Consider the following 26466-nt stretch of genomic DNA (forward strand, 5'->3'; position numbering starts at 1 on the left):
ATGCAATGAATCAATCATTGTACAATACAATTTCTTGTAAAGGTAAAGATATTGTTTCTCATTATATCTTATAATTATACTGGGTGCTTCTTTCGGGTCCCATGGAAATCACCGACACAGATTTCTCCGACACGGTTTTCACCGACAACATTTCATTACTTTATTAATTAATTAATTAATTAATGTGGATTGAATGAAAATCAGTGGAAAAACGAAATATGAAACCGAGTGTTCTTGAATTAATTAATTAATAAATAAAAAATTAATGAAATGTCGCTTCTTTCTATCCGTGATTTTCATTTAGTTTTGTTTCACACTTAAAATTATGGAGTTACGAACGAAATATAATTTGTTTATTTACTGGTAGACGGCGGACTTCATGAATTTATGATAGGAATGACTAGTTGGAATGCTAAACTAGAAAGATGTTAGAACTAATTAAGAACATCAGTCATTAATCATCAGTCTAATTATTGAGTTGGTAATATAAATTCGTTTGGTTGTGCCAATGTAAATATGTTTCAATTCCAACGTATTAATTGTGACTCATTGTATTAAATGATGATCTCATTGGGCCAACGGTTCAATAATATTGATTTAAATATCTCGAGACACAAAATCGAAATCGTATGGATATACAGGTTGGTGATTTCGTTTGCTAGACTCTAAAAGAATATGCAAAATGTATGTTATTGCACTTAAAAAGACCGTGAATTGACCTTGAAATCCCTGAAGAATCACCTTGGAATAAACCTTGCCCCGCTGCATGTCCTTTTTCCATAAAATCATTAACAACAGAGATATTTAAATGCCCCACCCTGTATATTGAAAAGTAATTTCCCACGTCATACAAATTTAAAATTACCTCCAAATTTTAAAGAAGAGGGACAGAACTGGACAACATTTTTTTCTTAAATGGGAGGTGTACTTTCGAAAGAATGGTTTTAATATGGGGGTGAGGTAATGTGCACTCATTAAGACCAACAAAGTTCTCGTTTGATCAAGAGTAGCATTCGTCGGCAGAGTGGATATCCGAGCCGAAATTCGAGTAGCGTGTTGATCATTAATTGTCGTGGAGTATCGTATTTAATTGTTAATAGAGTACATTTCGCTCGCTAAACAACAGGTTCATGTAAATTTAGTTACATTAGACTCGGTTGCCGCGCCACTGTCTGACATTTTGCTGGAACTTTGCGTGGGCGTGGAATCTTCAGTTAATGTCACTTACATGTAAACATATTTACTCCGTTTAATAGTTTCACGTTGCCGGGTCAATTAACCGCGCCTGCTAAACCCATGATTATAAATATTAGGATTTCCGGTGTACATGAAGACAGTGTAATACTTAACGACTGCATACTCAGCAACACATTTGCTCCCACGTGCTTGCAGCTTACTTATTGTTAGTACTCTACTAAACTTTTGACAGTTTCGCCGTTGTACTTGTTCATCACAGTACTAACGGTATTGCTTTTTAGTCCTTTTATGATAGCATAGTACTGTTAAAACCTCAACTGTTTGTCTCATACACTTTTCAATAGTAGGATAATCAATAAATAAATGTCAATTTATATTTAAACCCCGGTTGCTTGCTGGTTTTCTTTAATCTTTTATACAGGATGGCCCATAAGTCATCTCTTCCCATTTAAAAGATGAATAACTTTTTTATTTTTTAATAATTTCTTTTCATTTTTTATTGCGGTTTAGAGTACAACAAATGGAAATATTTTTAATTCAGAAGCGAAAAATATCGTCACGTAGATGTCCCCCGTTTTGCTGTTTCGCGTTCGTCGCGCTCTTTCCACTACATTTTGCATCACAGCTTTCAATGTTTCTGATCCCAGAGCATGAATTTCTTCCTGGATATTGTCCTTTAGCTGTTGTATTGTTCGGGACTTATTAACGTACACTCGGTCCTTCAAATATCCCCATAGAAACATATCTGGCGCGACCGGGAAGGCCAGTTGAAATTGGAAGCTCGAGAAATTAAAATAGCCAGCGTATGCCCTCGGTGTTCGAATAATGAAGCACTGATTTTGAAAATAAAATTCAGTTATTTTTGCTCGGTGCTCTGTCGTAAATTTTTCATTATAAATGTTCAAAAAAAGAATTTAAAAAATTTGAAAATGTACATTTCAGAAAAAGTTATACGACTATTAAATGGGAAGGTGACATATTCACTTATACACATAATATACTATGATACTGAAAGGTTATATTAATTTATAACATAATACTCGCGATAGTAGTAAAACAAGTGATTATTTTCTATCACAGTTTGTGTGAAAAAAATTTGAAAAAAATTGGAAACAATTTAGCTACATATTTGAAGAGTTGTACTATGCAAAGGTTAATATAAATTAGTAGTATACATTGATCATGTAAAATGCAAAAACTATAGAAAGAGTTGAATTAGTTATTTTTCAAAAATTCATAATTTCACTGTTTGCTGTTTGAATGTTTGCGATAGCTGCCACTCAAAATGTCGTTGGCCTGTAGCGTGCCAGCGTAACTTCGATATCCGACAAGAAAGATCTTATTTTCTTCGTGTGTACATGCTACATGCTATACCTTCCTACAGCAGTTGGACAAAATAATGGAAACACTCCTCATAAGTTTAGCGTTGTGCTTTTAGGATGTAGTAGCCATGAAAAGGTACGTTAAACCGATTATTAGCTAGAAAGCCATTTCGAAATGAAACAACGCTGTGTGGTCCTTAATCCTTTTAAGACAGTATTTTTTTAAGAACTTCTACAGCGTTGTGTATTGTTCTTCTGGCTAATAGGATTCTACGAACCCCTATTATGCTAAAAATACCTGTTCGAAGTGGCTGGAAGCTGTGCTACGCATTTCTGCCAACACATTCACGTGTGGCTCAAATATACACTACTTCACAAAATGAAAGCAACACTGAATTATTACCGAGAAATTATCGATATTTTAATTATGTAACTTTGGACACTGTGCTCATCTTAAAGAATTGATACTTTCACCCTCCAGTTTCATTTTTTTTTAAAAAACCTCTGCTTTCATAAAAATAAGAAAAAGTTTAAACCTTTTCATCTCTTTCTCGTTTTCCAATTTGCAAATTTACAGATTCTGACAGTCAATATGATTGGGAAGTTTCATTAAATACTATTGGAAATTCGAATGATTTTTGATGGAAAAGATTTCTGCGAAAAGAGTTGCAGTTTAATACTTCGGGGCAGACAGCGAATTTTTATAGAAAAAAACGTGGTAAAATAGATAAAAACGTGGGAAATTATTTTGATAATATCTTGTTAACTATTACATATGAAAACTAGGCCATACAAATAAAAAAAAGTCAATACATTTTTCCGCAGAATTTGATACTCGATTCATGATACAAAAAATCTTTCCATTTCAAGAAATGAAGTAATACATTGGTATTTTGTAAAACTTTATACATAACATATACAATACATGTATAAACGTAAAGAAAATTTTCTAAACTTTTATACTATTGAAATAAATATTACGATTTCGAAATTGAGAGGAAGAATTAATACTTTACTTTTTAAAATAGTGAAATAAGGAGGTACGAAAAAGATGATTGAATATTTTTTTAATTTTTATCACTAAGTGAAGTAAATTTACGTTATATGTAGATATTTTCATGAAAGCTAATTGATGTATTTCATAAGAGAACTAATTCAATCGAGCTGAAGAATTAGTTTGAAAGTGAGCAAATTCATTCGAGATTAAAAAATCACAAAAATCAGTGAGTCTACGATCACTGTAATAAATCAGGGTCAGTGATTATGCACGCCATCACTAATACCGATGATACATTCTCGAGAATCCTTGTATGTATATCTACCAGCAGAAGCGAAAGAGCCTCAACATCCGACAAAACTGTTTCTAATGTAGGACGGAAATGTGGAAGCATTTCCTCGCGGCTGTATAGAATGCAGGAACAGTATAGGTACACAGAAGTCCGGCAAACTGTGCAGCCGTGTGCTTCGAACTTCAGTATAAAACCACGATCGTGTAAATATTTAATGCGGGCACTTTACCGAAGTACGCATCATTCCCGTATAGTTGTCGGGGCTCGGCTCGGATTAAGGTATCCAAATGATTGAGCGTCAGAGGCTCTGATATAAATTCCATTTATGACACGTGCCTCCCCGCGAGCGAAGTTTTAATGAACCGTATCCAATCGCGGGATCATGGCTTACTACTCGAACTTTTGCCACTAAACGGGAACTCACAAAGAGTTACTACTCTGTCCGCAGAATACGGGAGGACATGCAAGGACATCGGCTGCAGGAGGGACGAGGTCTGCGTGATGGCTGAAGATCCTTGCTCGATCTACCAGCGGGATAACTGCGGTCGTTATCCGACTTGCTCGAAAGCTCATCCAGGCGGTAAGAATGCAGTTGACCCTAGCCATAAATACGTTTCATACATGCCGTGTCTCACGATCAAGAATGAACGCGCGAGAGGATCAATCGATGTAGACGCTTCGTTAACACTTTCGCGACGACGATGACGCGCCGCGTCTTTTAATATCTGACACCGGCAGTTGATGACGTGCTACCGCGTCTTTTTATATCCAAAATTGTTAATCAATGACGCGCCGATGCGTCCTTTTAGCTCCAATGACGAGCTGCCGCGACCCTCCGCGTTTAAACCTGGAAACTGATGACGAGATTGTCGTCTGTTTAAGACGGGGAAGCGGTGACGTGCTTCTACGTCATCCAGCTCGCAACAGAGAACCGATGGCATGGTATACGTACCATGCGCTTACGCGGTTCTAATAATTATAGTTTATGAACAACAAACTTCCCCGTCGTCAACTCCGAGATCGAGAACCGCGTACTATATCACGGTTCTGTGGTTCTAATGATTACGGTATGCGAACGAGTGATACGCTTTTAACATTATTTTCGAAGCACTACGAAGGCTCTAAAACTACGGAATCGCATTTATCAGACGTGAAACGCTAGTTCCAAGTGCTAATTAGTATTTCCGGTCACGAAAGTGTTAACTGTATGCTTTTGCGTGGATTATGTTGCTTTTATTGAGATTTTGCCGTCTACTGAAACAGCTGAAGTTTACGGAATATTCTACGAGAATTACTAGTCAGACTTTCGTCAAATATGATTTTCTTTTTTATACTCTCGGAATAATTAGAGTAATTATTTTGTAGAAGATACTTTCGCTTTTGTAATTATAAGCCAAATATTAATTATATTGGTGTTGGATAATTATAGTTTCTGAACATTGCTTTTAGTACATAAATTATTGATTGCTAAACTGCCCTTCAATCAATTACGGGCTTATTGAATGTTAAACCGGTGCACGACAGTTGGCGACTAACCGCATATGAAATTATGCGATTTTTGATCGATAATGTCAATAAATAACGTGTGAACATTTTGGTAAACGTAAAGTGCATTCCGTCAATTATCGTCTTCGATTGCGGCGAGACAATTATTACGAAATATCATGAATAATTGCTGACAAACTCGAAACGGATGAAAAGTTAGACTATCGAAACTGGTTAATATCGAAATATTGCCAGTTACATTACTGTAAATTTGACAGTAGATCTTTCATTCAAACCTTAATAAAACAGCCCCAAAAATCATGGAGATTGTTACGTCCTTGTAAAAGAGGAGACTTCAGTTTTCAAATCTATCATTGATCAATTCTCCAAAAAATTTTTCTACGTTTTCAAAGATGCTTCCGTCGGTGGTATTTTCTAGGGAAATATTTCTTCAGTTCTTCACCCGTCACATTGTGCAAAACTGTCTTAGGTAAAATTGAATAATAGTTTGTGTTGGTTTTAAAATGTGATCAAGTTCATTGCACTATTCTTTTTACGAAATTATCACGGTTCAAATATCGACGATTTTTCACAAGTTAAAAAATTTCGTCTTCATATACTTTTTGGATTCACTGTAATTCAAAAGAATTTGTTCTTTCAATCATCTGAATGAGTCTAAAAAATAGTGTAACGGTATTCTTAAATTCTTCTGGTATCTTCACAGATTTATTCATTTTTGCCCAGAATGCATAAAATTCGTAGTCAACTCATAAAAATAGCGTTCGATGTAGGCTAAAATTTGCGTCACAGACTTCGTGTCCTCGATGAGATTTAATTTCTCAAGATACATCGGCTGGAGTCTGCATTCTATTTAAGGAGATCAAGTTGACCTCGGCGACTCCTTAACATTTCCAACTGAAAACTGTGTCCGCCTCTGCGGTTCGTTCGCGCAGGACACGTTTCCTTTTTCCGTTCGATTAAAAACTAATCCTGTGGTTTCACAAGAGACGTTTAGCATAAACGCGTGATGAATCTCATTTACAGAGGCCAACTGTGCAAGTACCGTCTGCGGGGAGAACGAATACTGCAAGACCGAGAACGGAGTGCCGACATGTGTGAAGAAATCAACCGCGATTGGTGAGTCTTTCAACATGCTCCGTTTATTAGTAGCGAGTTTGTTAATTGTGCATGCACGAAACTCGAATGGATATCGAAGAGCATGACCGAGCGTCGACGAGCGAAATGCCTAAAACTAAATAACTCATATGAGTGCAGAGGAGGCATACAATAGCGGCAGAAACCGTGCTGAAATGGTTTGAATGGCTCGCGAATACTATATTCCATCTGAAGCATTAGGGCCTTGTAGTATTCGAGACTCAATTCTGTGATAATTCACAGCATTCCGAGTTACGTACTGGGATTAAATTATTTTCTAATTACATGTCTCCTCACAACAACCGTGCGCAATACGTCCCGGCATCGTTTCGAAATCAGGGTCGGCTAATTGAATTTTAAGCTATTGTGTGCCTCTCTGTACGGTGTGCTGTACGGAAGCTCTGCGCTTTTGCTTCTTGCTATTTTAATTATTTCCTCATTTTTATAAATCTGTTACCTCGTAACTTGGTGTCCAAGTGTTTCCTCTTTGAAAATTATGCTGGAACTAGCGCGAAAACGATTCTTTTAATACTTCCGCCACTGTTTTATGTTACTGTTGATTCGAATGCAAGCATATGAAATGATTAAGTACGATTCCAGCGGTAACAATAGGCTCGCCGGAATTAAAGAAGCTTGGAAATCACGCCGAGCGCGAATTATGCTGATACGTGTGCACTTGATTGAAATTTCCGGCGCATTTGATGCTGTAAAATTGTGGACTGCTGTTCGTGATATTCTCGTCTTTCTGATTTGTTAGAAGCCGGGATCTATGGAATTATTGTTTTTGTTGTTTTAAATATTTCATCAATATAACCATTATTCAATCCTTTAAAAAAGGAGTTCAAAATGTGATGTTTTAGTAAAATATTAATCACTTGTTTAAAATTGATCGAATTTTAACCAATACACGTCAATCCAAATTTCTATGTTAGAGCAAAAACTGTAACATTTTGTTATACGGAGTTAAAACATTTGCAGCAATCATTTGAAAAAGGACGAACGCAATTCCCAGCCTTGTATTTTGTCGTAAACTAGATTTTCTTCTTCCGGTACCTTCAGATCTGGCAGTTTAAAGTCGATCAATAAAACTCAATATTTCTCGTACAGCTGAAGTAGGTTTTATTCATCGATTGAATAATTTTACTGCTTAAATAATTTGGACAGAATGACATTTACATCGTCTAAAAACACATTGATAACTTTTCAAAGTTTCGTAAAACCTTTGACATTTAGAATAAAGTTTTGGAACGTTACGTGAGCTATTAAAAATATACTCACTTTTTCCATCCAGTTTTTTACCACCAAGTTGTTTGAATGTTTCTCTTATGATTTTCTTTCCATAAATAAACCATTTGCTTTAAAGCAATCATAAATGAATGTAAATATAATCATTAAAGCTTCAGAGATTTTACTTTTTACTCTTTATTGGAATAATTCTTTTTATTGTATGATAATTACAATTGATCGCATCTTGAATCTCGCTTTCTATAAGTTCTGCTTCCATTAAAATCTTATTGGACTGGTTACATAAGAACAAAAGAATAGTACCAATATCAACTAACATATTCATAAAATTGTTTCGATGAATAACAGAATTTTTGAAGCTGAAAATAGTTTCGAGGAAAACGCATTTAAAGGCATTTAAAACGCATTTCACTATCGATGTCTTGCAACTTGATTTGCATCCTTCAAACGCCTAAAACTGCGTTAATTTTACAAATTCAACGAAAACCTTTTACACACATATGCTACAGCATTTGCATTTCAAGAAAATGTAAAATATCTAAAATAAAGAGTATCCCCTTAAATAATTGAGTACCTGTTATGAATATTGAGAGGTTTATTTCTTTGTGCAAGAGCAAAATTTAGGTACAAACATAGTCTTCGCAACTTGACGTCACATTTCGAAGTTTTTTTCGGCGACCCGCGAGACCGTATTGAAAAATTAATTTGTAAACTTGAAGTGTAAAGCGGGATGTAATACGTCGTCGCGAACTCGAGGAGCCTGCAGTGTGCAGAATTTTTTTCTCTTCTCAACATTTGCGAACACGACCTTTCCATTATCGTCCACCGCCACTCGCGAGCGTGTGTAAGCACGCGTACACTCACGCAGCATTATAGGATATTGGAGAAATTGCTCTCGAACGTATAAACTTTTAGCATCCCGCCGATATGAAAGCAAAAGCGTATCACCCGGCTCGGAATTGAAATTAACTTTTCGTGAGTGCTTTATGTGGCGGAGAATGAAATTCCCCCGCATTTGTATTTTCAATTTTTAATGTATTTCTTCATAACGTCGTTAGCCAATTAGTTGGAAATTTTAAGCAGTAGCTATCACTTCAGTCACATATTTTATTGTGCTGGTAGATTTCACTTTGACAGAACAGTCAAGACTGTCTTTAAACTTCGGTTAAACTATCGAAATAATCTCGTTTGGACACTTTGTTGTCAGAAACTATTAACTAAATTAAGTGATGAAAATTTCGAACAGAATCTGCTTATTATATATGTTAAATCCCTTTACATTGAAATGAAATTCAATTTTATCATAGTCAATATTTGGCCATTGAAGGATAATGTGTACATACAATAAATATAAATTTTCTTCTTCTCTTAGTAAATTATAAACGTCAAAGAAGTTCTAATAATTGCAATTCTAACACATTAAGACATGTGTTAACACATTACATGTCGGACATGTATTATTTTTTATATAATTTCTAGAATATATTAGGTGTGTGCAGAAGCTATAGTCTTTTTGTTAATTTTCTGTTATTTATACAAAATATACGAAGATATCAGCCGTTATTAACATAAAGCTGATTATTTAGACAAGTCGTTACACAAAAAGGTAGCAGATTATAATTGTAAACCATTTTGCATGAACGATTAAAAATTATTTACGGAGTATTTTATATAATAATGTCTTTTGATAAGATATCGTTGTGGGAACGCTTAATGATGAAGAAATAGAACACATCAAATCAAAATTCATAGTTTATTAGTAATTAGAGCGACTTTATCTCTCTTTTCAGTCACATCTTCAAAAATAACCATACAAATTAGCTATACACATCAGTATCAGGCGAAATTGTCGCACACAATTTTATTGTAACATTTTATTACTGACAAAAATACTATGCTTCTGATTTTAATAAATGTATATCAGGTTAATACAAAGACCAATAGGTTGGGTAGAATCAGAAATTTTCTTCGAAACTGATTATTCGCAGCATGACATTTAAAACATTAGTACTTGATCCACGTAAAAAGGATTTTTCTGAAAACTTCCTTACACTAACATAACTACATTACAAATCAAATTTTAATATAAAACGAAATTTTCTAGAATGCTTGTGTTTTGGAACAAGTAGTAAAAGGACTGGAACAAATTGAAACATGACGCAAAGTAGTCTAGTTCACGTCCTATGATGTTATTGTATTGATCGAAACAGTATGACGAAAATCGAACAGCATAATTTTCCTGCACCGTGTCAAAGGTAAAACTGCACGCAGCATGTGCTTTCTTCTCGCTCCCCTAACGCTTGCTCGATAACTATTGCATATGTAACACAGAACGAAGTAACCGCACAATTTCGGAGTCCCGGCCGCACCCTCATTAAGCTAACTCCATTAAAACGAGTCACTTTAAAATCTCCAATTTCCCGTGAAAGGTTTTCGGTCTGGTACGCGTGTGTGTAGACATAGTCGGATCAAAATCAACTGGTCGCTCAAGGCCGGCACAGAGAGTGCTTGGGCCAGGTTATCGTCAGATGATCTCTCTGCACAGCAGCATACATATAATGAAAATCATGCCAGGGGAAATAATACCTAAATTAAAAGTAGTCCGGAGCGGCGACCAGTCAATTTTCATCCAACCTTTAGTCGTAGCTAGGGCATCCTGTATTTTCCCAAAGGACTGGCCCCCTGTTTGCCCCAGCAATGTGTTTTCTGTTTCGGCTGGTTTTTGATCTATATCAGCATCCAATTTTAACCTTGTCCTTGATATATGTCGTCATGGTCGTCGTTTTGACTCTGACTTTGACAAAATTACTGGCAACGAACATTAAACATGAAAGTTTCCGTTTTGAACAATACTAAACCTCGGTGCCAATGCCAATATCATTCGATCATTGCGTTGCTTAAATCATAAGATGTGATTCTTCTTTTTTTAATAGGTCTCGGTTGTGTCAGATTAAACGTTGATTAGAGGTTCAATATAAACACCTGACAAAATCATAGTATAAATGTCCTATCTTTAACCCTTAGCACTCGAATGGTGACTCTGAGACACCACTAAAAATTGCTGTACCAGTATTCAAAGTATCGAATCAATTGTATCGAATATTATACCGATTTCATATCCATAAAATTTAAAAAATCATGGGGAATGGAAATATTTTAGGTTGGAAGGAATGTTTAGTTTTCAAGTTGAAATATCTCCGAGTGCAAAGGGTAAATTTCTCGAAGACTATAGAATTTCTGAACACAAAACACAGGCGTGCAAAGATCGAAGTCGTGCTCCAAAAGAGGTAGCCAACCATAGTGATTCGTAATGTCGATCTTCTTTCGTGTCTAATTATACCACCACGAGACCCGGAACATCTAACAATGCGTTGTGGGGATTGCTAGCCTGCAATAAACGTGGTTATACTGTATTGGCATTGCATCGTGCTTTCTTAGGGTACAAACTGGAAACTTTGATGCTTCGTAACTGATGTGAACGGACTTTGCCGCCGATTGTTTCAAAGTTAAGGGTCCTCACACCTTGACAACATGTATCAAGGTCCGGGTGGAAGTTCGACGTTGAAATATCAAACACGTGCCTCTGTTTCCTTGTCACGTATCCGTTGCGACCGACGATAAGCAAAGCCGACGCAGAAAAGAGGACAATCTTTTCAGGATACGATTCGGCGGGCGTGTCTTACGTGAACGGGCAACGAAGCAACACCGACGATAAGACCAACAGCAACAGCGCTAGCAACTCGAACCCCTACGCGAACGCAAATGCGCCCCCCGCACCGGCGGATCCGGCAGGCGGGTACCGGCAGGTGAATTCCGACCGAAATCTGGGCTACCCGGCGTACCCCAGTAACAGCGGTTCCAACAACGGATATCCACCGTACCCAAGTAATAGCGGCTCGAACAACGGATATCCACCCTACCCCAGTAACACTGGCTCGAACACTGGCTCGAACACCGGCTCGAACAGCGGATATCCACCCTATCCCAGTAACACCGGCTCGAATAACGGATATCCACCTTACCCGACCAACAACCGAATGCCAATGCCCGGATATCCCGCGCAGAACTATCCCGGCTATCCAGCAGTGCCCCAACAGTATCCCGGATATCCGCAACAACCCTATCCCGGCTACCCGAATTATCCTCAGAACCGAATGAACCATAACGTCTACTCCACCTATCGCAAAAACAACGGCATAGCCCAGTCTGCGTCTTTGCTGACCGTCTGTCTGGTCAGCCTCCTCGCGATCGTTGCCGGTAGGTCGTGATCCGCAAAGCTTCCAATTCGGACTCTTTTGTTATCGTAAGAATACTGTACGATTCCTTCCATTGTTATATGTACGCGAACCCTGGAGTATCGAGAAACTGGCATAACGAGAAGAAATTTGTTTGTCGAGTGCAGCAGCTGTAAATTGATATATACCGACCAGGTTGGAAATTCCGGCACTGCCGAATTGGGCGATTCGAATTTTTCATTCTCGCGATGTATTGTTTTCGGGAAAATTGTCCGGCGCACGCGGGTTTTATCGCCGCCTGGTTAAATACGGCCGCCATAATCGACCGAGAGTTAATCAGCGCGCGAAGATGAATAATTTTCAAAGATAAGCCCGTTCTCGGCCGTGCCAAGATTTTCAGCGCACCCTGTATACCAAGTGAATATTGTAGAATAGTTCGATGAATGTTGACGGGGGATTTATTTATTTGTTTTATTTTCTTTGTGTGTGGAGTACTAAAATCGAAGGATCGAGGGAAGATATTTAAAAGAGTAATTTTTGTTGAATGAATTTGACTACGTTCGTAGCAATGAACTTTGGTATATAAATCCGTTTTGGACTTCGATATACTCATTAATATTAAGAGATTACTATGAAAGGAATTTTACACGGATATATCCAATTGAACACGATAGTATTACTCAGAATTGTATACGCTCTCTTATATGGAAATATTAATATTGTTTAACAATGGTAGGACATTGAGAAAGCAATCGTCATCCACACGATGATTTTGACAACTTGGTCAAACTATATTACTCGTATAATTGCATTTCAAACCTTTTCGGTAATTATTCGGAATGATGGGAGGTTCCCATTGATTTCAATAATCTTGAAATACGTTATCAATATACAATAAATGCTCCTTCGTTGTCCAAAAGCCGTGGTTTGCACGGACAACGACCGTGCCTGCACATCGCTTTTGATTTGTGACTGCGTCTAGATATTGCGCCGACTGCGCCGAGCCAGACTTCAGTAGAGAGCCGAACATAGAGAAGGACAGAATGAAATACGGATCGGGTGACCAAAGCGTGTCGCCGTCGCCGGCACAGTTCAAAGAATGTCCCATACGCTGTTCTTCGTTGCGTTCGAAATTTTCACCATCGATTAAAGCACTAAATACAGTTGAAATTATATCGTGTTTGGTGTCATTTTAATCAGAGAAATGCCAGAAATAAGCTAGTGAAAGTCCCATGAAAAAATAATGAAAATTAAGAAGTTTGAAAATTCGATTCATTCGAGTCAATGTTGTGGTGTTCACACCGATATACCCGAGCCGACATCAATCGTCGCGTTGACAGGCAGTGGAGTGGGTAGGCGCTGGACAACGAAGGAGCTTTTATTGTATACAGTAAAGTTGCGATAGTTGTCAACGATCGCGTATGCGATAGTTGTCAGGTGCTTACTCACTCCACTGCCGGCCAAGGAAGGACAGTGTATGGGAAAGAAAGACGCGGACAGTTGACGACGCCGGCACAGTTCAAAGGCCCGCGTGTTCTCTTTGATCCGTACTTACAGCTTGTCAAAACTAGCTGTGCGGCAGAATGTCCCCCGCAAGGGGAAACCTCCCCGCTGCGCAATGGCAGGTAGGCGCACGGTGCATTATACAGGTGTGCCAACTTCCCTCAAAAAACTGAGGCAGATGAGTCGTAATTCTCTGGCCGTCGCCAGACGGCGCATGGTCCCAGGTACCGTACGTGTGCGGTTCGGGCGCGCTGCTGAATACACACAATCACACTCATTCGCACACGTACGGTACCTGGAACCATGCGCCGTCTGGCGGCGGCCAGAGAATTACGACTCATCTGCCTCCAAATTTCAGCATTACAGAGATGCTAAGTCGGACTTCGCAACGATGGGAACTGATCGTCACCTGTCAAACGATGCACGTAGCGACAGTTCAGTTAAAAAGTAAAGTGACACAAGTGTATTCACACAAACATATAAACAGTTGTTTTGTATGTTTACTGCTGTAAGAAATAATGGACAGTACGCACTTTTGACGAGGTGTGTACGTTCATATGTTGCATTCTTCTCTCGTCGAGTGCGGTCTTTGTTTTTGTCTGCGCATTCCTAAGTTTTGGTCAACCGCACAGCTAGATTTGACAAGCTGTACATGCTGTCCTTCTCTATGTTCGGCTTACGATTGAATTCTCGGCCGACCGGCGCGGTAGACGCAGTCATAATGAAATAATGTCGGTATGCGATAGTTGTCCGTGCAGAACACAGGCTGGTTGACAAGAATCGCGACTTTACTGTACTAATATAGTCGTTCCACAAAATTGTTCAACCATGCCAAAAGTGTTTGGTCGGGCCTAGTTAGACAAAATCATCGTGTTAAAATCACTCTTTCAGAAAGTTACAACATATTTTCATAATGATGCTTTAGGAAGGTTATTTTTGTGCAACTGTACAACTCAGAGCTGGGTAAAAAACTATTTTAAATAGTGAATATTTATATATCTTATTTGGTACAGTATGTTTTTAAAATACTATTTAAAAGTAATATTTGAAAAATGTTGAAAACATTTGGATTTCGTTTCGAAACGTCTTATTTATTTTAATTTATTTCTTTTGCTTTAAACGTTATTGTTGGTAATAATGATTCGTGTTTAATACATTTGTGAGTTTAAATAATTTTCTCGATCATTGATACAATCATAAGTTATAAGATAAGAAGTTTTTCGAGTTTTAAAACAACGCAAAACAAGATATTCAACTTTAATATTTTTTATCACTCTTATTTAGAACTGGTTTCTGCCATAATTTCTTCTAACACTTCGTCGATAGAACCTTCCAGATTTTAAGTCAAAGAATAAATGCAGAAAACCGCATTACTACAAAGTACTTTTTTATATCAGATTATTAAAATAAAATATTTGATTGTGGTGGTTGAAATTGTTAAAATAGAAATACTTGATTCTGCAAAATTTGATATCCCACATTAAGACATCAAATCGTATTTGAAATATAATATTTATTTCGCCAAATACTACCCAGCACTGATATAACGAATAACGATGTCCGAGAACGTGCGTACGAGTTCGTGAAGGTCCTGCAAAAGAGGAAATACATTGAAATCGTGATGCTTTGTTAAAACGATCGCTACAGTAAACTTTCAGTTTGCTAGTCTTCCATTTAGTTACAACGGAGTCTGATTAATCGTGATCACGCGCATTTCTTTCCATACAAAGAAAGCGGTTCAAAGTCAACTCGACGCGAAAGCTTGAAATAGCTCTTTCAAAGTGTCCAATCGAAACAGAAAGGATGAAGAGAACAACTTCCATAAACCGTCTGATTTGGTACCTGATATTGCGGGAAAATTTTATGGAACAGCCATCGAGTTATTTTCTATTTTATAGCTAGTGCACTACTATGTACCTCGATAAAGTGATTTCGTTACGAGCGAAACACTTTCTGCCGTCCGATAAATCATGTTTTTAGCGTTAATAAAATGTTATCCAAATATTCTACGTGCATGCATACAAATTCTTATTTATATATTACAATGCAAAACTGTTTCCGCACTGACATACACACATGCGACGAAAGCAATTGATACCATTATATAATGATTGTTCTCGGAATAAAAAATAATGTTTCTACCGACTCGTAGATTTACCGTCACCACTCTTTCCCGTAGTTTACCAATTCGCGCATGCAGCAATGATCTGCGTTGTTGCGAGGTCTGCTTCGTTGATAAGGAAAGAATAAAGACATGCGAAAACAAGGAAAAATGGTAACACTTAAACTGGACTGTACGCGGTAGATAACAGATTGTTCGCAGAATTCGATGGCGGCAGAGAACCACAATCGGAGTCACCGAGTTCGACGTCATCGGGATATCCGTCCGCAAGTGGATATCCCAAGATTAAGTAAAATATGTCTGATAGGACGCTATCAATCTTTCGGTAACCTGGGTACCCTTTATTGTTACCCGTTTGTATGGTTATACTGATGACCTTGTCCTTCCTCAAACTCTGAGGAATAACCTCGGAGACATTTTACCCCAGATTGTAATCTCTGGAGATTCTGGATAGCCCAATCCGTACGTACAGTAATCAAAATGCAGGGTAGATGTACTCGATGATGGTAGCCTCAGGGTTATCCCTGAGGATACCTATCTAAGGCGAGCATACGAGTGCTCACATGTATGCCCACTGGGAGCCTCCTTTTCCTTTTCCTACCATTAAGGTATCAAATATTGATGATCACATAATCAGTCTCGCTGAAGATGTTAGCCGAGTTCTAGCTTAAGGAATTTTAGAGGTAATCCTCGTTTTATGGATACTTGAGGACTCGTGTTAATTAGTGCTAATGGACTGCGGAAATTTATGCTTTTATGCGTTCTCAATTGATAATTATAATCAATTTTAACATATCACGCGTCACAAGTCTTTTAATAGGCTTTGCAGTAACTGCGTCGTTTTTTAAAGAAACTTTTAACAATGTTCTTTCAATGCTTATTCAAATTTCATTTTAGAAAGAAACTTGTAACAATGTTCCTTCAAACATTTACTTATTCAACTTCCATTTTTGAAAGACTACGATATTAAATGGACAGTATACACGAAAAATGAAACTGTTGTCTGATCTTCGTATCTAAAATTTTGAAATCGCATAAAAATTCGCAGTCCGCATAATAGCTTCTTTCGAATTAAGGAGAAGATTTGTATGTGTGAGAAGCGTATTAACGACAATTGTGTAAAAGACGATGATTTCCAAATGTTTCTATGAAACGTTAAGATAGTCTTGCAAGTATGTCCAACGAAAGACTGGTCTCGTTATCACTGTCGAACCCTGACACGTGTTATCAACTTGAGTAAGCCGCGTGAACGAATTTTCTAGGTCATATTGCTTAAGCGAAAGACGAAGTCGTTCTCGTGCTAACACAAGCTCTTTAAACATTGCCCAAACTGCTCTTCTAATTTTCTGCTGTACATATTCTTAAAAAGTTTCTTTTTTACAGTTCAGCATTAATACGCTAATTATACTTATTAATGCCTTTACGATTATACCAGCTTATTAATGGTACCACAATTTTAATTGTCAACAAGACGACTTATAATATGAGTCACCCAACGTTTGCAGCTCGAATATCTTTGTCGCTTTCAAAGATACATTATGCAAATATCTTGAGGACAAGTTGAATGGTAAAATGGGGCTCGCACGATACCAAAAACATTTCTGAGTGGAAGTTTGAAACGAAAACAATTACGTACAATATACTTACACACGAAGAAACTAACAGGAACCATCGTGCATGCTCACGGAAGCCTAAAAGATGAAAAGCATGAAATATCAACTAACATTTTATTAATCGCTCATCTAAATTAATATCATGACAAAGACGGTAGATTACCTTTGCTACCTTCTAATGTCGTTAAACGATTGGTTGAAAACAAGATTGTGTACTTTGTGCGAGGTCAATTTCGCGCGTCTCGGATGTGTATAATCGTGGTTTTTGACTACCACTCTCCAATTTAACAGTATATCCGACACAAAGACCGTGGAGGATCGGACCGACTCCGCCCACGCCACCGCCGAGGTCTTCGTCCAATGGATACGGTGGAAGAATCAGCGGTAATTCGGGATCGAGGAACACTATTGGGGACGGTTCTATTTTTAATCGGTTGTTCGGGAATGATCGTATTTATGGATCGCGTGGTGCAACCACTCCCGGAAGCCGATACCAGCCAGGTGGTAGAGGCTATTACAACACCCACACGTCCACCGATAACCAGGGGAATAGGGTCTGGACATTCTCGGGTTAACCGCCGTGCCCTCCACGATCTTACGAATCATTTATCTTATGCTTAATCTCGATCGCTTTGGGACCAAGTCTTATTTTACAGGCTGAAAACTACAATTGTCACGGAATATAGATGATCTGACAAGCATCGTTAACAATGTTTGGATCGATTCCACGAGAGGTTGGAAGCAGAGTCGCCAGATGAGGGGAATTGACTCGAATCGAGGGGAAAAAGTTACCCTCTCTCTACCAGTACCGAATTGGGTACCGAAAAGTGCCACGTGACCAGGCCGTGGTGGAAGGAAAAGGTAGAGTAGGGACGCAAGTCTTCATCTGGCGACTCTGGTTGAAAGACATACAAGAATTATACTTCATTTTGGATTTGCTCGAATAATTGGAAACGTAATGATGCTCTGTAGAAAATTATCAAATAGCTCGATTTATTAAGAAAAGTTTAATAGAATCTCGGTAAACATACAATCCAGCCACATTGATTGCTCGATATATTTAGGCTATATAAAAGTATATAAGAATTGCTGTTTTGCATAAATACATTAGACATAAGTGGACATAAACGGTGGTATCGTACTTAAGAAGTGAACTTTGTCTCGGATGTGAAGTATATTAATTATATTGGCGTTTCCGAAGTTTTACAACCGTGGGTTCTTCCTTACAGTGCCATGTTACAGTCCGACAATTAATTTGCATACCGTGTGACAAATGTAGTAGTTAACGAGTACTTAATCTAATACTATATGTAATTATCAAGGGTACGTAAATATACAATCTGGAATTCAGCGTTCTACTTGTTTTTTTTTATCAACCCTTCAACTTTGCGAAACACCATTAAATTACAATGCACCATCCGCATGCTTTACACAAGAGATTACTAACGAGTATTGAAACGTTGACGTGCGTGCACGGATCGAGCATTAATTAATCAACAAGACAGCCTACCTACGTTGAAACTAATTTTAATAAAACATCAAATTGCATGTCTCGACAGCAACACACATACACACACACACGCGCGCGCGCGTACATTACAACTTGCTTTGTCAAGCACATGCTCATTAACCGACAGGGTTCAAGGAGAAAGAGCATCTCGGCGCGGGCGAACGCTGCGATAACGCGTAATTGGCTTTGATAACCTGCTAATTGATGGAATAAAATAATCAGGATACCGGCCTTAATAATTCACACACAACCGCGGCCTGGTCGAATCAAAGCAAACGTTCGCTATGACGACGGAATGATAATGATTCTGTTGGTCTCGGCATGGCATGGGGCGGCGAAACCTGAACATACCTAGACAATTAGGAGGTAGATAACGAATTGTTCGCAGAAGTCATCGACGAGGACGGCCGGATAATAGCGAGACGTCAGAGCAGCAGCGACGCGCAAGCACCGTCACCGGATTCGTCGAATCCGTCTGGAAGTGGAGACACTTCGAGCGGTTCGTCCGGTTATCCTTCCAGGAGCGGCTCGTCCGGTTACCCGTCGAGTTCCGGTTACCCGTCCAGTTCTGGTTATCCTTCTAGAAGCGGTTCTTCCGGTTATCCGTCAGGATATCCGTCGAGAAGCTCTGGTTATCCGTCCAGTTCCTCCGGGTACCCGTCCGAGTCCGGAAGTCCTCCGCAGAGCAACACCGATTACGCTTCGAGGAGGTCCGGATATCCCACGGAGTCCGAGTCCCCTTCGAGATCCAGGTCTCCGTCAAGTTCCGGATATCCTTCGGGGTCCGGATACCCCTCAAGCGGCTCTTCCGGTTACCCGACAAACTCGGGATATCCGTCGGGATCTGGTTATCCTTCACGCAGTAATTCCGGTTACCCTTCAAGCTCGAGTGGCTACCCGAGCTCTTATCCTTCCTCTAACTCTAGAGGATATCCTTCGAGCTCCGGTTACCCGGGCAGCTCACCGGTAAACGAGGACAGCGTCAGACGAACTGGAGCAAGCACAGTTAACGCTGGATATCCTAGTCAATCCTCTCAGGGTGGCACTGGTGGCTACCCAGGACAATCGTCGGGATATCCTGGCCAGTCTGGATACCCTGGACAGGCTCCATACGGTAATCAGAATCCTGGATATCAAGGAGGCTATCCTCAAGGATATCCAGCTCAAGGCTATCCACAAGGCTATCCACAAGGCTATCCACAAGGATATCCTCAAGGATATCCACAGGGGTATCCGCAAGGTGGTTACTATCCTCCACCTCCTTCCACTACCAAGAAACCGAATTTCAGCGATCAGCTGACCAATTTTGCTAAAGATTTTACCAAAAAGGTTATAACTCAGGCTGTTCTAGAGAAAATTACCGGGAAACTCTGAGTTTACTCAGCCGGCGAACATTCGGTGTAGAATAGCTTAACGCGTGCTACAATGGCCAATGTATTCGAACGACCTTTAAATCGGAATAACTTTTATAAAAATTGAACCAAACGATTTGACTGTTTTTGAGCATTTGGAAGCATTGATTTTTACTGAATGACGTGCGAAAGAGGGTTTGAAAAAATTTTAATAGGTAGGAATTAAATAAAAATGGGACTTTTTGAAATTTAAGAATTTCTTTTAACTTGAACCAAACGATTCGACTCTTTTCTTTACAATTAGAGGCATAAAAAGTCATTTAGCAAATTAATGCACCTAATTGCTAAAGAAGAGTCAAGCAATTTTAAAAAGGTTGTTCTGATTTGAAGAGCGTCCGAATACTTTCGTGGACCACTGTATACATATTTAGATAGTTAGTACTGCTTTCTTGCGTTTACTATTTCGCACATAATTTGTAGTTTCAGGAATAAATACTCGAAGGATCGGTCACATACGAAAAATGAGACAGAAGTTTAATCTGCACTAGTTATTAATATCCACTTATTGGAAACTAATCTGTCCCAGCATATGTTACCTTGATAACTCTCATTTCGCGATAAGTCGTACGAAAAGCGTAGCAATATCAATTAATCGATCAGCCAGTGCCACTGTCGAATGATTATAATTGTTACATAAACCTTCTTTGGTTTAAAGTGATACATAAATAATAATACCGTTGACAAAATGTATTTAATCGAACAATCCTAGTTGTTACAAAATTTACTTCTATATGAAATAAAGAAAATATGTATCCATTTCATGCGTTACGAGATAAAGAAAATATTCTGAATGATAACGAAGAAAATAGAGTAATGCATGAAAGATATTGTGATGTCTGATGCTGTTTGCAATGCAACTTATTGTTTTGTTCAGTCAAGACGTTACTAAATCGAAGAAAGTAAGAACAATTATTGTATAACGTTGAATGAAGTGAAATAAATATATAATGCAATTTTAAAAGAAATCACGTGAATCTTGATTTGTACAGGTAACCCGCAAAAAGTAATTGTATATTCAAACCAGCATACCAGACATTTTGGTGCCGGAAGTCATTGATTTGTATCGAGCACGACCCATTCCATACCTTTATGATGTATCACGATACAATTGTCTATAAATACAATTGACTGCACCGGCACAGCCTGATATTACCTACGTGGTCAACGAAGATATTCGTTGATAACGTTGCTCTGTAATCCACCGGTTAATTATCATGCGATGAGTGTCGGTGACAGACCCTTTGTCCACGGGCGCGTGTGTAATTAACCAAATTATTCTAGATGCGTTTAACAGCTGATCGATCGTTGCTACGAAACTGTAAGTACTTGTAAATACGGGCTAATCTACAATTCCTCTTTCCCAAAGAGAATACCAAATGAATGTTTATTATGCAATTAATATGCTGGCATACTCCCTCATTATCCTATACAAAAGTCAAAGAGCGTTTTTAGGCGTTTACTGTTCTGCTTAGAGAACTCTGTCACGTTGAAATAGGAATTATTATAGACAGTGAGTGTAAAAAGTATTCGTACACCCTTTAAAATAGAATAACTTTTTTATAATTGTACCAAACGATCTGATTTTTTAGAATCAATTAAAAGCATTGGTTTACGAAATGATGTGCAGAAAAGATTTTCCGAAAATGATAATTTACAAAGTTACATGCAAAAATAAAAAAAGGCATTTTTTAAAACTGTTTTATTTGGGCCCTTAATGAAAATTTAAAATATATGTTTTGTAGATCTATGTTAGTTATACACATATTGCGAATTTCATCGAAATCTGATGTCGCAGGAAAAAACAACACGCATCGAAAGATGATTATGTGGATTTTAAGTAGAAACTGATCAAAAGTCGTGTAAAACTACGATTTTCACAATTTTTAACCGCTTGTAGCTCGTGTTCATTCTCATCAATTTTCAGCATGTGTGACACACATTGTATGTAACTACTATAAATCTACAAAACATATATTTAAAATTTTCTTTAAGGGCCCAAATCAAGAAGTAATCAAAAATGCCTTTTTTATTTTTGCATGTAACCTTGTAAATTATCATTTTAGGAAAATCGTTTTTGCATATCATTTCGTAAACCAATGCTTCTAATTGACTACAGAAATTAGGTCGTTTGGTACAATTATAAAAGAGTTATTCTGTTTTAAAGGGTGTACAAATACTTTTTGCACTCGCTGTATCTTCGTTCGAAGTTTAATGTTTGCTATAGAGGTCAATAATTTGAAAGAATAATTAGTAGGTTTGTATGTAACATGTGAAAATTATTGAATCGTTTTATGTAGGTGGAATAAAGGTGGGTAGGTGTTAATAAATGGAGTTACTGTAGGTAGACGTGTTTAATAATATGCGTCAACGGTGTATCTTGTTTATGATGCTTAATTATAATAAAGAATTATAGTTATAGTTAATTATATAGTTAGAATTATAATAAAGTAAACATTCTCCATTTGAAAATTACTCCATTTAAAAATACTTCAATATTTCAATCTGAAAGTGAAGTGTGTAAGTAAATGATTTTTAATTTTCTTTCTGTACCTTTCTCATAATAAAATATAACATCGTGATCTGTGTGTCTCTCTCGCTCACAGGTTACAAGCAACAACGTGAGAAATATTTCATAAATGATATAAAGTGTCACTAAGGTAAGGTTCTAATCGATTATCAACCACCGCAGTAATAGATCATGAACTTTAACTGTTAAAGGTTATTTAAGAGTTTGCGTTTCAATGAAATTAAAAATATACGTATAGGATACCAATGTATCACACTCCTTAAGTGTATCTAAGAGAGTTAAATTTACAATTCCTATTAAAATAATAGCAATTATTAAGTGAATAATATGCGTCTTCTTACCAAGAATGGACTTAAGCCAATTTCAAAATTAACACCTAGATTTGTCATAAAATTTGGAACAGTCCAAGTTCATTCGATATAATTTAAAATGCTTCAAATTGAGAAAACAATATTCAATTTATTTTATATTTCATTATAAAACTTGAAAAACACCATTTATGCAATTCAGGAAATCTTCTAACTATATAAATTACATAACAATTTACTCCTCATTTACATTTTGTGTATGCGGGAGAGATTTGAAGGAGTCATGGCGCTCCGGTGGTATGTAAGTCCATCATATCCTTGTATTTCGCGGTTGTAATTTGTATTATATTTTTATAAAGTAGTGTCAATACAATATTTTCGAATTTTCTTGGTCTATCCTGACGTGGTAATAAATTCAGTATTTTAAACTCCGCATTCTCATCCATTGATATCTTATAGAAAATTTTACATGGTTCATTTCTCAAAAAACACATTCAGCATATTTTTAATCAATTTATTGTTTCCCCGTTAGAATTCTTGACCCTTTTAAAAATTGCATCCTCCAAAAATCTTGTTGATATGAAATCCTCTTGTTTCATTTCATTTAAAATAAATTTATTACTTTTCTGGCACTTCTTGATAAATTATTTTTCTTTAATGACGCCAAAATCTTTGTCATTCACTAAAACTGAATGTCCTGATACTAAGAATTCATGGTCTATGATTTCCACATTATGGACTTGGGCCACTTTCACAATAAAAATTTGTATCATTCTATTAACCAGCTAATTTCCTTTTTACAAAATCATTGTGATTTTAAATATATCAGTTACAATTTGCGTCAGAATGAAAAGATAACGTAGAAATGTAAATATTAAAATTGCTAGCTTGGTTTTTCTCGAAAATGGACTTAGGCCACTTCAAAACAAACGGCTCAATTAACACTGTTCAATGACAAACATTGGAAGAACTATTCAAAATTAATATAAACTCTCTCTCTCTCTCTCTCTCTCTCTCTCTCTCTCTATACTATATCATATATTAAATTTATTTGGCAAATAAGCTATTGAAACGTCGCATCTGAACATCTCAATCGACTAACGACAATCACGCGGTGTCAAATTGTTGCATCACTCATCGCAATAAACAATGTACCAACAGCTGATAACTCCAAAGTGTTCCACGATTACGTCGCCATTTGTATCGCCAAAATTAGATTGTTCGAACAGAAGGTCCAGCGAAGGTCACCGACCATGTGGCCTAAGTGGAGAATCGTGTAAAACCAGGTATGACACGGAATATGCTAACACCATTTAACATTTCGAGGCCGTTGATAATAGAACGGTTCGCAAGGCATTGTGTTACTATTCGACGGTACAGTCGCGTGTCGATTTTAGCGGCCGAGAAGAACGAATCGATAAGTCGACGGAGGCGTCCGACAGGGGTGGTAGATGACACTCGCACCCTCCCTCCGCGAATGATCCAGCAACCCTATTTCGGGCAGAATACGGTTGCGAGACTTGGTTTCTCGTCTCCGATTCCGCGGGCTGCACAGTCGCGCCGCATCCACCGCCGGTTGTGTGTCTTCCTCACGGTCTCAGAACGCTTCGTCCACGCAGACCTGTCAGTCCGAAACAAGTTACTGCGATGGAAACACGTGGGAACATTCTCCGCGTGCTCGGAACGATGACGGCCGATGTTCAATTCGATTAAACGCGACAATCAAGAAGATCGATCGCGCGCCGATCTCCGACGAAATCACACAGCGAATCTGTGATCCTCTTCGACGGGAATGCACGACCGAGCACAATCCGCTTTGCGATCAAACTCGACGCCAGTCGAGCACGTGTAGCCTTGAAAATCTCGTCTTCATCAATGAAAAATCATTGGTAACCGGGGCCAGATTGTGTTCCAACGTTACGATACTCCTCTTGATCGATGCCGGCCACGTTCTCCAGCAAGAAACCACCGATATGCGAAGCAGATTCCGATCATTTTCTCGTTAGCACCGCGCGCACGTAGTTGGCAATATATTCGGGAGTAATTAACAGCTACCTCGCAGAAAGTTTCCGGGAAGTTTGAGCGGCATGATGTTCAGGCGGGAGAGTGATAAGGATGGTGCGCCGAGTGCGAGAGGATCGTAACAGTTCGATCTTTTTTCGGAGAATATCTTCGAGTTTCTCCGACTGGTTCGTGAGACGATCAAGCAGCCCGTGATCTTTCGGAGTGCCACCGAGAACGGGAGCGTTCTCGATATTGTGTGTTTAACGCGCTCATTACGCCCCGGGTTTCATTGTAAAAGCAAGGAGAACGAGAAGGGCGAGAGAGGGAGGGGAACGAAGATCTCAGTTAAATTGAAGTCTCCTTCGCATTCAGATTAATCCTCGGCCGTGTTCCATACACCGGATAATTAATCGTTGCGCAAAATCGTTGGATGACGTGTGGCAATTAATTAACGTTCCTGAGGAGGGCTACCGATGGAGAGGCCGCCGCCGGCGGAGTGTGTAGGGTCGGTGTGAAAGGGTCGGCGTGTTCGCTGCCAAAGAGAAAAAGAAAAGGAATCATGCGCTCGGATGTATTCGGCTGGTCGTCGTCGCGTCGTTGGCCGGGAAAGTACACCAGCAATATTCATCGGGAACACGTTCGCCGGTGCGGCAATTAGCAGCGGCTGAGCCACCAATCATGAATCGATCTATCTGCATCAGTTACGCCTTATCAGCTTTAATCCGCTAAAAGGAAGGGCGGAGGGTCGTTAAAGCCACCCCCCCTCCTCGGATAGCGGCACGTGAGAGGACGCCAAGGTAATTATGCGAAGATCGCTCTAATATAAATGTTGTTGATGAACAGCGACATGGGACGTCACGTTAGCCCCAGAGTCACGTGTCGACAATCTTTCGATCTCTGGTACGCAGCCTCCTTTTCGCCGTCGGGGAACAGAAATCACCCTAATCCTTCGATGAAACGGAACACACACTCGCAGTCGCAACCTTCCTTTTGTACGGTGCTGGTGTGGACAGTCTCGTTCTCGCAGGGCTAACTCACTCGAGGAGATTAATTACGCGAAAATAATGCCGCTCGATATTTATGTTCCTGTGCGACATGTGCTTGTGTTGCACGCGGTTTTGCACGCGAACAGAGAAATGCTTGGCAAGAAAGAGTCGTGTTGATTCTGGGGCTGAGTAAGTTAAATGATTTATCGCCGTGTTGTCTTGCCATCGAGCCAATTGTACATGCGGCCGGATCGCAAACAGTGGACGTTGCACGAGTGATCGATCTGCGATTCTAATTTACGCCGTTTCGATTACGTGATTCTAATAAACGGTTTATTGCTAATATTGAAACAATTGCAGACTGCGGATTTTATGTATTTTTGACGAGAATTTACGTAAATCTATGTGGTGCTGTGACTCGAAAATGTGTTCTTATGGTTTCAATACCGAAGTATTAACAGAGCTTTTATGGGCACGCAAGTATGTTAAAGAGCATGGTGCATGACCACGTATTTCATTTGATTTGATTGAAAGAGACAGGAACCAAATAGGA

The 26466-nt window shown here is 38.6% G+C and overlaps 2 protein-coding genes across 6 annotated transcripts in view; both read left to right on the forward strand.

Moving 5' to 3' along the window:
- Positions 1-20143, forward strand: part of LOC143215146 (uncharacterized) — a 30548-nt gene extending 10405 nt beyond the window's left edge. For 3 of the 4 annotated variants that reach the window (XM_076436998.1, XM_076437000.1, XM_076437001.1), the window contains exons 3-5: positions 4257-4388; positions 6338-6430; positions 19047-20143. In XM_076436998.1, coding sequence (XP_076293113.1) covers positions 4257-4388; positions 6338-6430; positions 19047-20050 — 1229 coding nt within the window. In that variant the 3' untranslated portion in view covers positions 20051-20143. The remainder of the gene's footprint in view (positions 1-4256; positions 4389-6337; positions 6431-19046) is intronic. The other variant, XM_076437002.1, reaches the window with a different exon arrangement.
- A 1053-nt stretch (positions 20144-21196) lies between these two features.
- The window catches only part of Asta-r1 (allatostatin A receptor 1), a 119724-nt gene continuing 114454 nt past the window's right edge, over positions 21197-26466 (forward strand). For both annotated transcript variants that reach the window (XM_076437006.1, XM_076437005.1), the window contains exon 1: positions 21197-25724. The gene's annotated coding sequence lies outside the window, so the exon portion shown is untranslated. The remainder of the gene's footprint in view (positions 25725-26466) is intronic.

This window comes from Lasioglossum baleicum, chromosome 13 (assembly GCF_051020765.1).
Source record: "Lasioglossum baleicum chromosome 13, iyLasBale1, whole genome shotgun sequence".
Classification (NCBI taxonomy): domain Eukaryota; kingdom Metazoa; phylum Arthropoda; class Insecta; order Hymenoptera; family Halictidae; genus Lasioglossum; species Lasioglossum baleicum.